This window comes from Falco cherrug, chromosome 6, assembly GCF_023634085.1.
Source record: "Falco cherrug isolate bFalChe1 chromosome 6, bFalChe1.pri, whole genome shotgun sequence".
Lineage (NCBI taxonomy): Eukaryota > Metazoa > Chordata > Aves > Falconiformes > Falconidae > Falco > Falco cherrug.
The window spans coordinates 16993116-17008241 of NC_073702.1; the positions used below are offsets into that span (position 1 = coordinate 16993116).

The 15126-nt window shown below is 35.3% G+C and overlaps 1 protein-coding gene across 6 annotated transcripts in view; it reads left to right on the forward strand.

The window, feature by feature from the left end:
* The window catches only part of KHDRBS2 (KH RNA binding domain containing, signal transduction associated 2), a 393065-nt gene that overhangs the window by 353932 nt on the left and 24007 nt on the right, over window positions 1-15126 (forward strand). For 5 of the 6 annotated variants that reach the window (XR_008732950.1, XR_008732951.1, XR_008732953.1 and 2 more), the window contains exons 9-10: window positions 4450-4623; window positions 6579-6630. Coding sequence is in view for 1 of the 6 variants with exons in the window: in XM_055714848.1 (XP_055570823.1) it covers window positions 4450-4547 (98 nt within the window). In the remaining 5 variants the exon portion in view is untranslated. Of the gene's footprint in view, window positions 1-4449; window positions 5541-6578; window positions 6631-15126 lie in introns of those variants that run through there. The other variant, XM_055714848.1, reaches the window with a different exon arrangement.

Consider the following 15126-nt stretch of genomic DNA (forward strand, 5'->3'; position numbering starts at 1 on the left):
CTACCTCTGCTCATTCCTGGAGTCTTTCAAATATAGGTCATTTTTTGAGGCTGTAGATCTGTAACAATATTAGATACTCCAATTAGTCAGGTAAAAAAAAGGACAGGTACTCTGTTTTCTAAGAGAGGTGTTGTGGGTTTTTTGTACTAAATGAAAGTGCATATGTGATGAGTTTCATTTATTCAAAGAGAATTTTTAAAGTCTCAGAAGTCTTTAAGTGTTACTAAAAAAAAAATAGGCAGCAGCAGCTTTTAAACTTCAGAGGTGAATGGCCAGAAAGAATAATTCTTTCTTGACATCAACAATGTCCTTATTCCTTTTTAAAATGAAGTTTGGACAATAAGGAGGTCAGTAGATATATAATACTTCATTTGCACTAGAAGAATAGCCAGTATATTACTAATGGTTGGCTATCTTAAACCAAAACTGGAAAGAAATCTGCATCACAAAACTTTAAACTCTTTGACAGCTCTGATGTGATTGGAGGGGCAAATTCACCTCTTGGTTTTGGGAAATATAGCTGATTTCAGTGAAGGAGTGCCTGAGATGAGGAAGTTAGTGGGCCAGTAATGCCTCTAGCCAGTGGAGCAGGTGAAAGCCATCAGAAGGTAAGAGGAAGGAAATAAGCATCCTCTCCAGCCTGTATTTGGGCCCATTCACAATTCAACACGACACCAACATGTGATAATATTGTACGGTCCTACAGTGCCAGTCAGGCCATGGGCATGGATTTGGTCTATGATCTAATGAGCTGACTGACCATTCATACTCAAAATTCACTTTAATGAATAATCTGACTCCAAGAAATCCCTACCTAGTATAAATCATACTCTGCCCTGTGATAATTTGGGGGGAAATAAATGATGCTTCATCACTGGCAGTATCTCCAGTCACCAGTGTCTCCCTTGGTGGTGGCTGGCAGAGTAAAGCGTTTACTGGAGTTACTATTTTTCTGTAAGCTTTCAGATTTGGGTTACTGTTCTCAAGTAAAACACAGTATCTAGCCCTGAGCACTGTTTCAAGTCAATGTGGTTTACTCTGCATTAAAAAATAGTCTATTTGCACTAATGCAGTCACTGACCATGTCTCAACTGAAAAGGTGTTTTATGAATCCACCTCTTAACTGTAATCAAAGATGTGAGTGCTCTCTCAGTTTCAGTGCAAGGCGAAACATTAATTTACCTTCAGTGTTGATTTGAACTAGCCTATTTTGCTTTGCCCTGAAATAAGGAGAACACAAAATGTTCCCACCTCTCCATTCATAGTGTAGCTTCTTCAACTATGAATCTCCCCAACTATTCTGCAAGAGTTTCTCTATACTACATATCAGTATCTTTGTACTTTTCCACCGATGCAGCATTTAGAGAGTTCACTTCCTCCCATGGCCAGGAGTCCTCATTTTCCTTTGCCCAGAAGGACTTCCTGACATGCAAGAGAAAGAAATTGTGACTTTAATTTCCCATGTGGGTGGACAGTATGGTCTTGTCCATGTTGGGTAAGATTTCATTTTCACAAAGGTTTTCCTAATAGGATGGGGGTTGTTTTAACTAACTTGCTCATATACTTCCTGTGTTAGTGATAAAAGCATGGTATGACTGACAGTGAAATATATAGTAGTATAAAGGTTTTGGAAATAGTAAACCAAAAATGTGCCATCAGAACACCATTCCATGCAGGTAGCTAGTATGTCACCATATTGCTCAAAAATTCATTTGGAACTTGGACTCTAACACGTACATATAAAAGAAAAATCCAAACAATGTGTTCTGTGCTTGTGCAACAGAATCACTATCATGTATTTGGAAGTCTATGTTATTATCAACAGTCACATTAATCAAGATGCAAAAGAAAAACAAAAGCCTCTGTATATAGTAGTTTCACTGTGGAGTTTATCATAACTAAATGATACAAATAGTGAAGATTGAACTTTAGTAAGTTCTATATAGCAACTTCGGTAAGTTATCTAGAGCAGCTGAGCCCAAAGCAATCAAAATATGGACCTTTTACTGAACTCTTGCTCTGCTTTGGAAGGTGTATGTATGAAGTCTTCTCTGGAGAGGAAAATGTTGCTATCACTCTGAAAACTTGCCTTAATAAAATAAAATCTTTGACATACCTTAATAGAGATGAAGATTTTTTTCAGTTCCTTTTTATATTTAAGGCCATCTTTCCATTAATCGAGTAGCTGACTAAGTTTAACGCCATGTAGTTAGCCTCCATTGAAATGTATGAACAATACAGTTTTGGGTTTTAATATTCTCATGTACTAGCCTATGTATTTTATTTTGCATAGAAAGTTATATTCTCTTGTTTGGGTCGTTCTGTTTAAAAAAAATGAACAAATTTCTTCAATGCTTTAAATTAACTGTGACAGACACACCATTTTCAAAAAGTGAGGAATCTGTCACTGCTTTCTGGCCGTGACTTGAAACTTGAAAGCCCAGTCTCTCCTTCCAGTGGTGGGAATGGAATATGAGGGGGAAAAAAAAAAAGTTAACTGTTTTGGGGTTTACTCTACAGATGCATCAGGAATCAGATCAAACTCAAGAACGTCTTTGTTTGGCTTATTAGAAATTAAATGAGAAAGTTGCATGTAACATGAAAAATGTAGTAAAAGTATGTTCTTCTTGGCTATGAGCATGAATATTTTTGCCCCTGCTTACCATACCTAATTGGCTCACAGCTTATCCCCTTATACCTGGACGTTTAGCAGGTTTCACATTTATATTCCATTTAGAAGAATTTTATTGACCGTGCTGAGTCAGGAGTACTCATTTCAATACTTGGTGGCTGAGGGAGTTAGCTAAAGTCTAAAAGAAGATCTGAGCATGGTAAATATGTTCTGAAATGTTAGTTTCTTCAACAGGCATTTTAAAAAAATTGTATGGATCAAGGCATAAGAATTATGTGTCTCTTTAAACAATAGGTACAACTGGATTTTTAGATTGATGGAGTAAGGACCTCCAATGCTTCAAATCTTCAGGAGTAGTTCAAGACTGGATAGTTCAGTTTATGACTGTGTTACCTATTTATAAATGAAATTAAATAGCCCTACTTTAGACTTAGGAAAAAGGATTTTAATATACCAATCAATTAGTTTTGTTTTGATAACAGTAGCAAGTATACTGTTTCATCATCAGTTGAAATCTTTCTTTCCCTTTCGCACTGGCTCCAAGTCACCTTCCAATCTTTTAAACTCCTGTCTTTTCAATCTCTGTCTTTTGTGCACCTTAAAAAGTGGTTTTTTTCCCTAGTATCAGAAGGCTTGACTCTTTTGTGTTTTACAAACTTTAATATTCTACACATACCTGTAATACAAATATGCTGATCACCAATAAAATAAAACAATATGGACAGTAACTAACATTTGCTGTACTGGTTTCTGTATAGCTTCTATAGTTCATTACAAGACATAGACAGAACATTATGCAACTCTGGGGGAATATGGAGAAATTTGGAAACTTCCTCATGTACATGTGTATGTCAGGTGTATTCTATGACTGTTGTAACAGGGGTAATGTTGCGCTATGATGTGATGGATGATACACTCTGATTTCTGCATTTCCATTTTAATGACTGTGTATATGATCAGTTGAAGTCATTGGAAGACAAAACTAGAAATTGATGATCTACTAGCTGGTTTAGGAGAGAGTTCAAGTTTGGGGTTCAACCACTGGACCACAACTGTAGGTAGCTTCCTGTTTGCTCCTTTAAAAGGCTTAACTTCTAGAAATATCTTTTCTAGGGGGGGGGGGGGGAATAAAAAATAAATTAATAAATAAAAATAAATAAAAATTGTACCTTTGTAAAAACTGAACTAGTTTTTTTTTAAAACTTATTCTTCCTGAGCTTATTTCATTCACAAAATTTGAAAAAGTATTCTGAAGATAATGCCAACTAAAAACTATCTGGCAAAATCTTTTAATGTAGTAGCTTCATTTTGACACTTTCTATTTTTTCCATTATTTTCTTCCTTTTGATCTCAAATGGAAGTAAAAAATCAAATGTATTTCTATTATCTTTTGATGATTCAACTCCTCATCTTATTAACATACCATCTGCATTAAATGTTATTCACATTGGTGCTTTAACATAAATGCTAGAAGCACAAAACATCAAATAAAATCTGAGCTGGCAGAGTAGTGCAGTGGTGTTTCCAGAGCTGACTGTACTGCTGCCACAGTAGGTATTTATTCTCTGCTGAAAGTGAAAGGGTAAGGTTTTCTTATCCTGAGGCAGACATTGTTGCCTGTGTAGAGAAGTAGGAGGTTAGTTTTCTCTAAGTTTTTGTGGGAGGGTAAAGAAATGGATCATAACACCATTCTCATTTTATTTGTCTAAAGCTTTCAGCCAAAACCCTGGAGAATTTTGACAGCCGTTAGCAGTGGCACCACTTTGTTCCTTCAAGTTTAGATATTTACAAAGCGTGTTTTTCTCTTCTGTTTTTAGCACAAGAAGAATGGGCCACAACCCGTTCCAGCCTAAAGGCACCGCCTCCAAGGTCAGCCAGAGGGGGTTACAGGGAACACCCCTATGGTAGATATTGAAGGTCCTCCTCATCTGTGACCTCATCTCAAAGACAATTAATAGCCTGTGGTCTCCACATAAACAGCAACAAGACAAGTAATAGTCCATTTCTTTTCTATCCTAGGGATTACTGCTCATGATTATCCTATGTACTACTTGTATTTCCTATAACATTGGAGTGACATTGACATTAGTATTATTTTATAACACGGACTTAAAAAAACAGAGACAAAAAACCTTTGGCAAGCATTGTCTATAAACCATTCAAAGATGATGTTCTGTTGGTTGTATTCATTGCTGTGTGTAACTTAAAAAGCATGACACTGTTACAGATCTTGAGTCTCTCTACATACTAGCTAAGGCTGAGTTTTTGTTTAGAGTTGCTGAAAGACTGTAATATGATTTTTTTTCCTTTTTTTTTTTTTTGAACCAGACAATAATCAAGCTGTAGATAAGATGTTTTAACCTGTCTTTTTTAATATATGTTAGTTTAGATTAAGATGTTCGATATTAAGTTTGTAAATTTAATTTTAAATGCTGTTTTAATGGGGTTGAAAACAAGCAGCTACTGTATGTATGTAGCTAACTGAATTTGTTCAGTGTTTTAACCTGTATTTGTTAAAAAAAATCACATAAAGTTCCATGTGTAAGCTTCTCTAAATAGGAAACCATAATTTTGTCAAATATGTTTGCCATAATTTGTCAATAAAGCTGAAACCTTTTGTAACAAACTAAATTTGGAATTACTTGTTTTCTAGCTTTAAATGCCTGCTTTATTTCTTTTTCAAGAGATGCCTAAAATGGTTTTTATATAAAAATTACAAAAATGAACCCAAGCCTGTTTTAAGATTTTTTGTGTAAGACTTTAAAAGTTGTATTAATAACTTCTGGTTGTTAAATAATTTAAAAGTTAACAAACTAAACTGTTACATGAATCATGGTTAGTATCCACTAATGTATAACATGTTAATGGAAAAAAATGCTTTAGAACAATAAATGGATTTTAAACTATCCTCTAAGCTTGATCTTGCTAAACACAAACTCTGATTGACTTGTTTGTATTAGCATGTCTCTCGTGAGAATGTAATGGAGTTTAAAGAGGTAAGATTACCACTTACCACTGTTAGACTGTCTAAATGCTAGTTCTTCAACCTTTGAGTTTCCCCGCACATTAAATATCCCATTCAACATGTAAGCATTGCATAGATTCACCTATTTGTTTTCACTCAGAAGAGTGCGTTGACTGCATTTTTCGTAGTATATAACAATTTGTCTTGATAAACAAATCATCAGTGTCACTGCCCAGTTGTTGGTACTCAACTTCAAAAACTTTATTTGTAATTTTCAGTGCTAAATATCACCGCCCTTGAAGGCAGTTTAGAGGGCTGATATTTCTTTTGAGACTATCAGACTTGATGGCTGATGATTATTAAGGAAATATGTCGCAGGACTCAAAGGATGACTAAACGTTAAACAGGTAACACTAATAGTAACTCTGTAATTTTGAGTATGCAACAGTAATGTTAAATATTCTCAGTTATTAAGTTACTGATAGTTAAAAAAGTAAACCTACCAAAAGATAACAAATAGGTATATAGGCTATTAAAACAACTAATTAACATTAACTAGTGACAACAAAATTATTCTACAATATATAACCCTCAAGGTAATAAACAGAACTAAAATTAACAATAATAGTAATGCAACTCTTGCTAACTACAAATATATAACCTAAATTTTGATGAAAAAAGAGAAGAAAAAAAAAAAAACAGAAGACTTGATGATAGGGATGCCAAAACTGTTAATCCTTTAAATACAGTCTTTTTGTTTACAGTGGCTTTTTGTCAATGTGATTGGTTTACTTTTTTGATGAGAATAAAGTACAGGCCTATTTCTGTTCAGTTTGTGAACAAAATCTCTTGCAGCTGGAGTTGCATGCTAACTCTTTTTGAATAGTTTATGAAGCGTATATTTTGTCATTTAAAGTGTTGAAATTAATTCAATAGGCTACGTGATGGTTACATTGAGTTTATTCTGTCTCACTATTTCAGGGACTCACAGGCACTGGACAGCAAAGCAGCAGATCTGCTGAGAAGTGGACAGGTAAGCTCTGCCACATCTCAGGGTTTTTTTCGTATTCCCCATTTTATCTGTGCATTTGTTTTTACTAACACAGAGAGACATATTCAGGTAGAGTTTTAAAACATATAAAAACAATTCTTCCCAGCGATGTTTCTTTGCATAGCAGCATAGTGATTATGGTATAACGGCAATCAAAACATTTGCTTTTATATGCTCTGATACCCTTCATTTAAATCAAAGAAGTCTTGCTGTCTAGCCTTTTAACGGTAAATATTAAGATGGTGTACTTTATAACTGCTCCTCTAAAAACAAGAGCTGGTGTTTTTTAAAAGCATGCCTACGTTATGGAAGCAAACTAGTCACGTGACATAGAAAAATACAATACTGGCTTACCTTTGCTTCTCAAAATATTTATCATTTCTTCCTATGACAAAAGTATCTATAAAGAGACTCTTTCGCATGGCAGGTTTTTAATTTTTTTTGTGCTTTAGAATGGCAGAGACATTAATGGTATTACCATGCAACGGCACGTATCAAGGCATAAATTTCTATATTTCTCTGTTAAATATGTTTCAGAATAGAAGTGTATCTTGGGTAACCTTCTTCTATAGACTTCAGATTATAGATGAGATTTCTGATGAAAGACAAATGTCATTGCTGGAAACATTTAAAAAAAAGTTCAACTCAGATGACAACCTTATTGACTCAGAAGTGTCAACCTAATCACAATACAAAAAGTACAAATTCTCCTCCTCTGTCATGATTGTTAAACTAGGTTAGAGCCAATACGCAAAACTGATAGTGTTGCACACCAAATACACAATCCCAGACACATTTATTACTCTTGCGTCTTTTCCCATGATTGTGGTGTGGCTGATTTAACGTTTCCAGTTTTTGGTGTAGTCAACAGTTACTTACAAACCACAAACTGTGTTGTATAGCGAGATATAAAGGGCTTAATTTTCTTCAGGGTTGCCTCAAGACCTGTGTAAATTGGTTTGATTTATGCGCTACAACCACTCTACAGGCCAAAGTGATATAACTTGCCTTAGAGATTTGCCTGCATATTACAGTCACATCAGCGTGAGCATACCACTGTAGTAAAAAGCTTCTGTCTACCCACCTTGCATATAGTTATACAAATGCGGTTCAGTCAGTATATGTTATATCTATACAGGCAAGAAAAACACGTTCCACTGCTATAAATACAGTTCCATACTAGTACAACTGTGATTATAGATTATTATACATTAAAGATTTTACTATATAGGTATTTCAGGAAATGCTCATCTGCCTTACTGAAATGATTAATTACACAAAACTGTGATCAGGTCATACCTGATATAAGAGACATCCAGGGCAAAGCACATAAAATTAATTTCTCACTTGTGCATCAGATTTTTATGTGAGGCTAACTACTGTGAATGCCTTTAGGATGGACTCCAAAAAATACAGATTTATAGCAGAGCAGCACTGTCTCAAAGTCTACTTTGCAGCCATTATTTTTGTAGATTGAAAAAAACCCTGCAGAATATGTCAGTAAAATAATGCTTTGTGAAATATGCTCATACAAGGGTAAGTTAGTAAGTCAGTGCAAGCAACTTTTTATGCAAAAATATTTTGTATTGATTTTTAGAAAATTGGTGTGAAAAATTACCTATGACTGCATGTGCTGTTCTGGGCTGTGAAGTGTATTTCACACCAGTTTCTGAAGAAGTCTTAGAGTTAATCAGATATGTCTTTAAACAAAAAAACCCCACCTTCTTAGTTTGTGAGAAAGTAACAGGAAGAGTGTGATTGTTCTAATTAACAGTCATCTTTAGCTCTTCCATGAAATGCTGTGATGTATTCCACACATCTACCAGTCAGGTCAGCCATAATTCTGAGGTCCTGAAAACTTACATGCATCTTCAGAAAACACAGGACTTCACTTGTGCTAGAGATAATTTCAAGACACTAGTCACCAACCAAACATTTTCTTTGGATGAATTCACATACCAAGTAGTTTTGTTTGTAATAGAAAGAAAAACTAGTATAAAATATCAAAACAACGAGTAAGAAACATGGAAGAGAGAACCAGAGCTGAAATAGCAAAATGCCTGTTAAAAGATTACTAAGATATTTTTTTTCCAGGTTGACCTTGTCTATAGAACAGTTTGATCTGTAAAAAAAAGTAGTGCATTATAATTTTCAGCACTTAAACCAGCAGAATATATTATTTTACAGAACTGTGCTAAAATATTCTTAATGGTACCTCTGCAGCATCAAGCAAAATATTCTTTTCATGGGATTCTTTTTAAAATGGAACTATCTACTTTTAAAAAATTCTGTGCTTTCAAGAGACAGTACATAATATATGCACTCCTGGATGAAAACCCCTATTACCCTAAATAGGTAGGCTATTGCATTACAAATGCAAACAATGCACATTCCAAAAAGTATTTGTTATTAATAGAACCAACGAGCCAGTTTGGAAATGTATTTCTGGAGGTGGGTTGTGCAACATTTGACAGTCCGTGTTGTTGGAATGGTGGCTGGATGGTGTAGTGGATGGCACAGTGACAGAATCTGCAGCTTCATATCTCATGCAGTCACAGCTTCCCTTGATGGAAGTTTAGTCAGAGAGGCGGGAGCAATTTTCAAGTCCAGATAGAAACAGAGTAGGAAGAAAGCGTCAAGGGGCTGAGAGCATTGTCACCTGCTCGAGCAGAACCCGCCAAGCTGCACCATCAGGGACAAGCTCCTGGAAAAGTAACAGGTGAGGAAAAATTGCACTACTGAACTATTTTGTCTAGCAGACTTGTTGCATGTATTCAAAAGCCATTCTAACTGAAAAAATCAGACATCCCTAGAGTAGCGACCTTTATCAGAAAATGAAGTGGCACCATGTAACTATTTCTTTACTGTACAGCTTATGTTACAGTGTTTAAACAAGATCTTAAATATTCATATGAATAAATGAAGAACCTTAGGAAGAACAGGATACCTGACCTCACCTCAAAGGATATTGACAATATTTTTCTAGCTCAATGAGGTCCTCAACCTCCTTTCAGAGTAACGGAGCTATAGCCATAAAGCTAGGGGATGCTCTTATTGCACATGCCCCATTCAGTCTATAACCCAGAATCTATAATGATTAGAATCGGGATAATGAACATGTATCAGTGCATCAGTTAGAAGGCTTAACGTGTTACTGTGATAATACGGATTTATGGCATTCCTTGTGAAATATCATCCAGGAGTATTATCTGAAGGTTAAAATCAAGAACAAGGAAGCAATGTATTGTTGCAAATAAACACCAATTTGGTCTACAGTAGTGATGTATTTCCCTCATGTTTAACACTAGGAGTGTTGTTTTACGTACTGTTTTTCTAAGAAGTCCAAAATTTTGCAGTAGTCAAATAATGCAGGTACAAAATTATAAACAATGGCAAAGGAGAGTCATAGAATAAGCTAAACATAAGAAACAAAAAGCCTTTCTTAACATCTGAAAGAATATGATCCATTGAATGGAGGTCCTAGAAAGTTTTCCCTTTTGCATTGTATTAACTTGAAGAAGCAAGTCAAGATTGTATAAAGGTTAAATAAGGACATCACTGGATATCAGTGTTGTCCATACAAGTGCCTTAGAGATACCTCATCCTCTGTAAAGTTTGTGGGTATATTTCCTTTCTTTTGTGGAAAAACACTATCAAAAATGAAAAGATAACTGAGAAACTCTACCTGAATTTCCTAAGCAGCTGCATGTTTTGACAGAAAAAATGTTTTCCTGGAATATTGTGAAACAAATACCAAATCTAAAGAAAGTTACAATCTCCCTACAGAATCTATTTACTAATAACTTTCTAGCAAAGATATTAAGGAAAATAGGTGATTTTTTTTCATAAGTATTACCTGAACTCTTTTATAATGCTGTAGAACTTCATTGGTGAATGGCTCAAGAAGGTGAAGTAGTTTGGGAAAAAATTTCATATAGTCATAATCACTTCTCCCTATGTCAGAACATATGTATTTTTAGGGTTCAGGAAGGCAGAGTTCATTTGTAGATACATTTTATCAAATTAGGAATAAAAAAAGAAAGAATTTGACTAAGACATTACAAAGTTTTTTTAAAAAAAGCAATAATTTTGGTTTACAAAAATTGAAAAGTCTGGCTGTAATTAAAGACCTGTTTGGAAGAATGAAGATCATATTTGTTACTATTTCAAGTCATCCTCTGTTGTCAACAGATCAACCAAAGTACAAAAAGAACCCTAATTAATAGAGTAAAATCACAGGAAAAACTGAAAAATATTTGAATGCTAAACAGAAAAATAAGTCTAATGTCTTCTGAAGTTTTTCTGTCCTCCATTAAAAACTTAGATGTGCTCTGTGACCTCCATCCATTATTAGAACCCAAGAGTTATCAAAACCAGTATGTCATGTTCTCCATTTTACTGTGTTGGTCTATGCAGACAGGAAAGGTGTACAGGTAACTTTCTCAGACCAGTTACAGCTTCAGAGATGATCACCATCTTCCAATTTGTTGTTAGCTAATGCCATTTTTCTAGTCGTTATTATTGCTTATTGGGACCTGGCTGAAACCTTTGAAATCATTAAGCCTTTCCTTTTTCTTCAGGTGGTTTTGCTTCTGATCCTGCAGGTTAAATACCGCATTCATTGGAAACATTAAGGAAAGCTATTCCCACTGAAAGATTTGCTGGTATATGTAGTAATTAGGTAAATTATGTGCTTTGTTCATGAATATGCTGATATCTTTTAGTGAGGACATGCTGGTGTACAGTATTTATGTTCTGAAACAGTGGCATCTAAAGTGAACTGCGGCTCCCAATATGAGTATAGGAAAGATTTTCTGTCTTTTCATGATCTCTGGTTGACTAAGAAATTTATATTATGACTCAGCAGAACATTTCAAAATTGTTGAAATGCATCACTATAATAGTGCATATCTGGGACAACATTTTTATTCACAAACAGAAGCAATCTCTGTCAAGCATGAGAAATGCAGATTTCTAAATTTCTACTAAAAACATGTCACTGTTTTAAAGGTTTGTTTTCCTTATATAAATCCTATTAAAGGGCTGTGTTTAGTACTTATTGAAAGACATAAATGCATCCTGTCCTGAAATAATTGAATTAACTTTGAAATCTAGGATGATTTACCAGAGAATAACAAAATTTATTGAGAAAGCAATTTCAGGCTTTCATATTTCAAACCCGTAAATTAGAAGGAAGGTTTACTGGAGGAATATCAGACCTATGCTGTAATGGTATAGGTCATCATTCACATATTAAAAGGAAAAAATGAAAGAAAATACTGTGTAGTTGCTTCTTTAAATCCAGTGTATGCCCAAAGAATTTTTCAGAGTGCTGTATAGAAATGATCAGAACTTATCAGAACTTTCTGATATCTTTTAGCAGCATTTGTGTGTACAAGTAGGATAGTGTAAATGCTTGACTGCCCTGGTAAGAGTCGAATCAATTCTAAAAATAATGTTTCTTGTTTCTTCAGGTTACTGCTGTATCCTATTGATTTAATTGAGGTATAGTTTCTTGTACAATGTTATTATAAAGTGTGAGAGCACCTGCTTATACCATGTCTAGCACCGTTCTTGCCATGCTGGATGCATTAGCTGATGATGGATGGCTTGCTTACAGGAAAACAGTGAATACCTTTGTTATATGCCTTTGCATTACAGGACCTTCACGCTGTGACCACTAACGAGTCGGAGGTGCAAACTGCTGAGCTGCTCATTTTTGGCTTCTGAGCATTCTGGGTGCTTTGGTTTTTTCTTTACTTCTGCACAGTAAACAGAAAAAAATAGGAGGATATTTTGTATCATAATTTACTACAGTCACTTATGACTCCATAGTCATTGTTCAGCTAACAACTCATTATATTTCTTCTTGAACAATCCTGTACAACTACTGGCAAAATTCAGTGGAAAGGTCTTATGCATGCAGAATCTTTATTTTTATTTTTATTTTTCCATTTTTTTCCTCTTCTTCCCAGAAGAACATAATTGTTCATATACCTACTCTGACTGAAAGTCAAGGGCACTCTCATTCAAATGAAATGTTGCTATTCTCTGATAATATAGGACTTCAGCTTTGTATCCTTAGAGTATTTACAATTAGTAGGGTTCTTTTTCTTATTCTGCATGGTATTTGAGTATTATATACCTTTTTAATATCTCTATTAGTATCCATGATGTAAAGATACAAACAGCTGGCAGGAATGCTCTATTAGGTTGGATTCCAGTTAAGCAAAATAGGTTTTTGATGGAGAATTCAATCCTGCAGATCTTAGTCAGGTTTCATTCACTAAAAATCCCTGCTGACATCAAGGAATGAAAAGGGAATATGAAATTCAGAATTTGATTTGCAGTCATTTCTATAATTTAATTAAGTTCAAACAGAACACATATCTGTTAAGGACTAGAATGTGTCATTCCAGCTGATGTCCTGCTTAGTGGGCAGGATGAAATAACCTTGACCCAGAAAGAGTACTTCAGTTACAAGACCAACATCACAATTCTACATTTTATATCATCAAAACTAATTTTCCCATGTGCAAGAAAAACCCTTAGTTGAAGGTACTTGCTTGGAACTGTCAGTCACCCCAAATCTCAACTTGGCAACCAAGTTCATCCATTCATGGTAGTCACCGCTTTGTTTTCATAGAGTGAGAACTAACAGCTTTCTGAAGGAGGCACAATTCTTTACATAGTTTTTAATGACAGCATTACTGAACTTGGTTGCAGATCTAAAGCAAAAATGGGCTGCCCACTAGACTGTGAAGGGCTGTGGGATATGTGCCTCAGGGAATCTAGCGCTCATTCACAAGAAAGGAAGACAGCTATCTGTTTTTGTAACACCAACAATACTGCATAGCTCTTATAAAGCTTGACTAGCACCTACAGAACTTCAAAAAAATTGCTGCATAGAATTCAAAATGCTTACTGAAGGAAGCAGGCATTTTAATCTCTGCCTTGTAATGGAGAATTAGAAAAACATTGAAGCTGGATGATTTGGCTCAGGTCACTCAGCAGGTCAAAGAGATGTAATAAAGTGCAATTGGCAAAGCAGCAGGCAGGGGTAAGAATTTGCATCAGGAAATGAAATACAGGATGTATTTGGTGCTGTGATTTGTTTGGAGAACTGAACTCTTATCCATGGTACAGATATACTAGAATCCCTTGAAGCCTGCTGGGCTGTACTAGGCAACTGGATGGAGCAGCTAGCAGAATGTGTGCATGTAGTGAGTATATGTACATATGATAAATTTACATTGAAGAAGCCTGCTATTATCTTTTTCCATTTGCATTATAGCTGTATTTTTCTATATATGCATCACCTATTACTATGGTAAGTTTCTCATGCTGTATGTCTGATGAACAATAACTTTGTCTCTAAATACTGATAAGGGCTTGAGACTTAATACCTGATGCTTTCCCTGTAGCACTGAGTACAATAGGACTGGACCCTAAAAGCCTACATATTGTTAAACTTTACAGTGCTGACAGTTCTAGAAATAACAGAAGTTTTATTTCAGACCATGTTAGGAATAAATTTAGACTCTGGATTAGGTGTGGATTTTTCTGCTTTGGAGTCTGTATAGACTAATGGCAATAAGATACCTGGCTTTGTAATACATAGTCAACCAAAAGTAACCCTAAGAATATGTTTAAGGATCTACAAAATAGGTTTAGTTTTTTAATATAAAATCATTTTTATGCCAGGTTCTTCATCCAGACTTATTTGGATGACTTGTTCTCATTCACAGCTCTCATAGATAAGATACAGAACTCCAAAATAAGCTGTACAACTTTAATCTGTCATGCCTCCAATTGTCTCATTTGTTTTGTAAATGTACTGTTGGCAGGGCTCATAATACTATCTACCATTAAGATCACCAGTACTTTCTATAAATCAGCTGCACCCACTTGAAATTAAATTGTCCATGATGGTATCTGCTCAATCCAAGGATTTTGGCCAAAATGCCAGACAGTTCAGAAAAATACAAGGTTTTGGTCATTTACAAAATAACAAAAGTTTTCTTTCACAGCAAATGTCTATGAAAATATATTGCAGACTGTGTGTCACAGTACGCTCTAGTGCTGGTTTCTTATACATGAGAGTGTAAGAACTGCCTTCCTTTGTCAGACCATGCATCTACCCTGTCCAGTGCCTTTTCTTCTATCAGATCCAGAATGGATGCTTGGGGTGCATGGTGGAGAGGTCAGGAGAAATATATAGAACAAGTAGAAGCTCTGTTGGCATTAGCAAATTAAACACCACTAGAATGATCCTATGTTGCCTTCCCAGTGCCCATATTTTTTAACTCCACTGTCTTGCCTAATGTACAAGTACGCAGCTGTGGTAATGTGTAAGGGTTGTGTGCCCAAATAGCTCTTATCCGTAGAACCAGTGGCTGACACTCCCAGATGCTGGGGTCTGTGCAGTGGTTTGGGTTATCAGGAAAGAGGAGGGAGTTTCATGACTGAAGAGCTGAG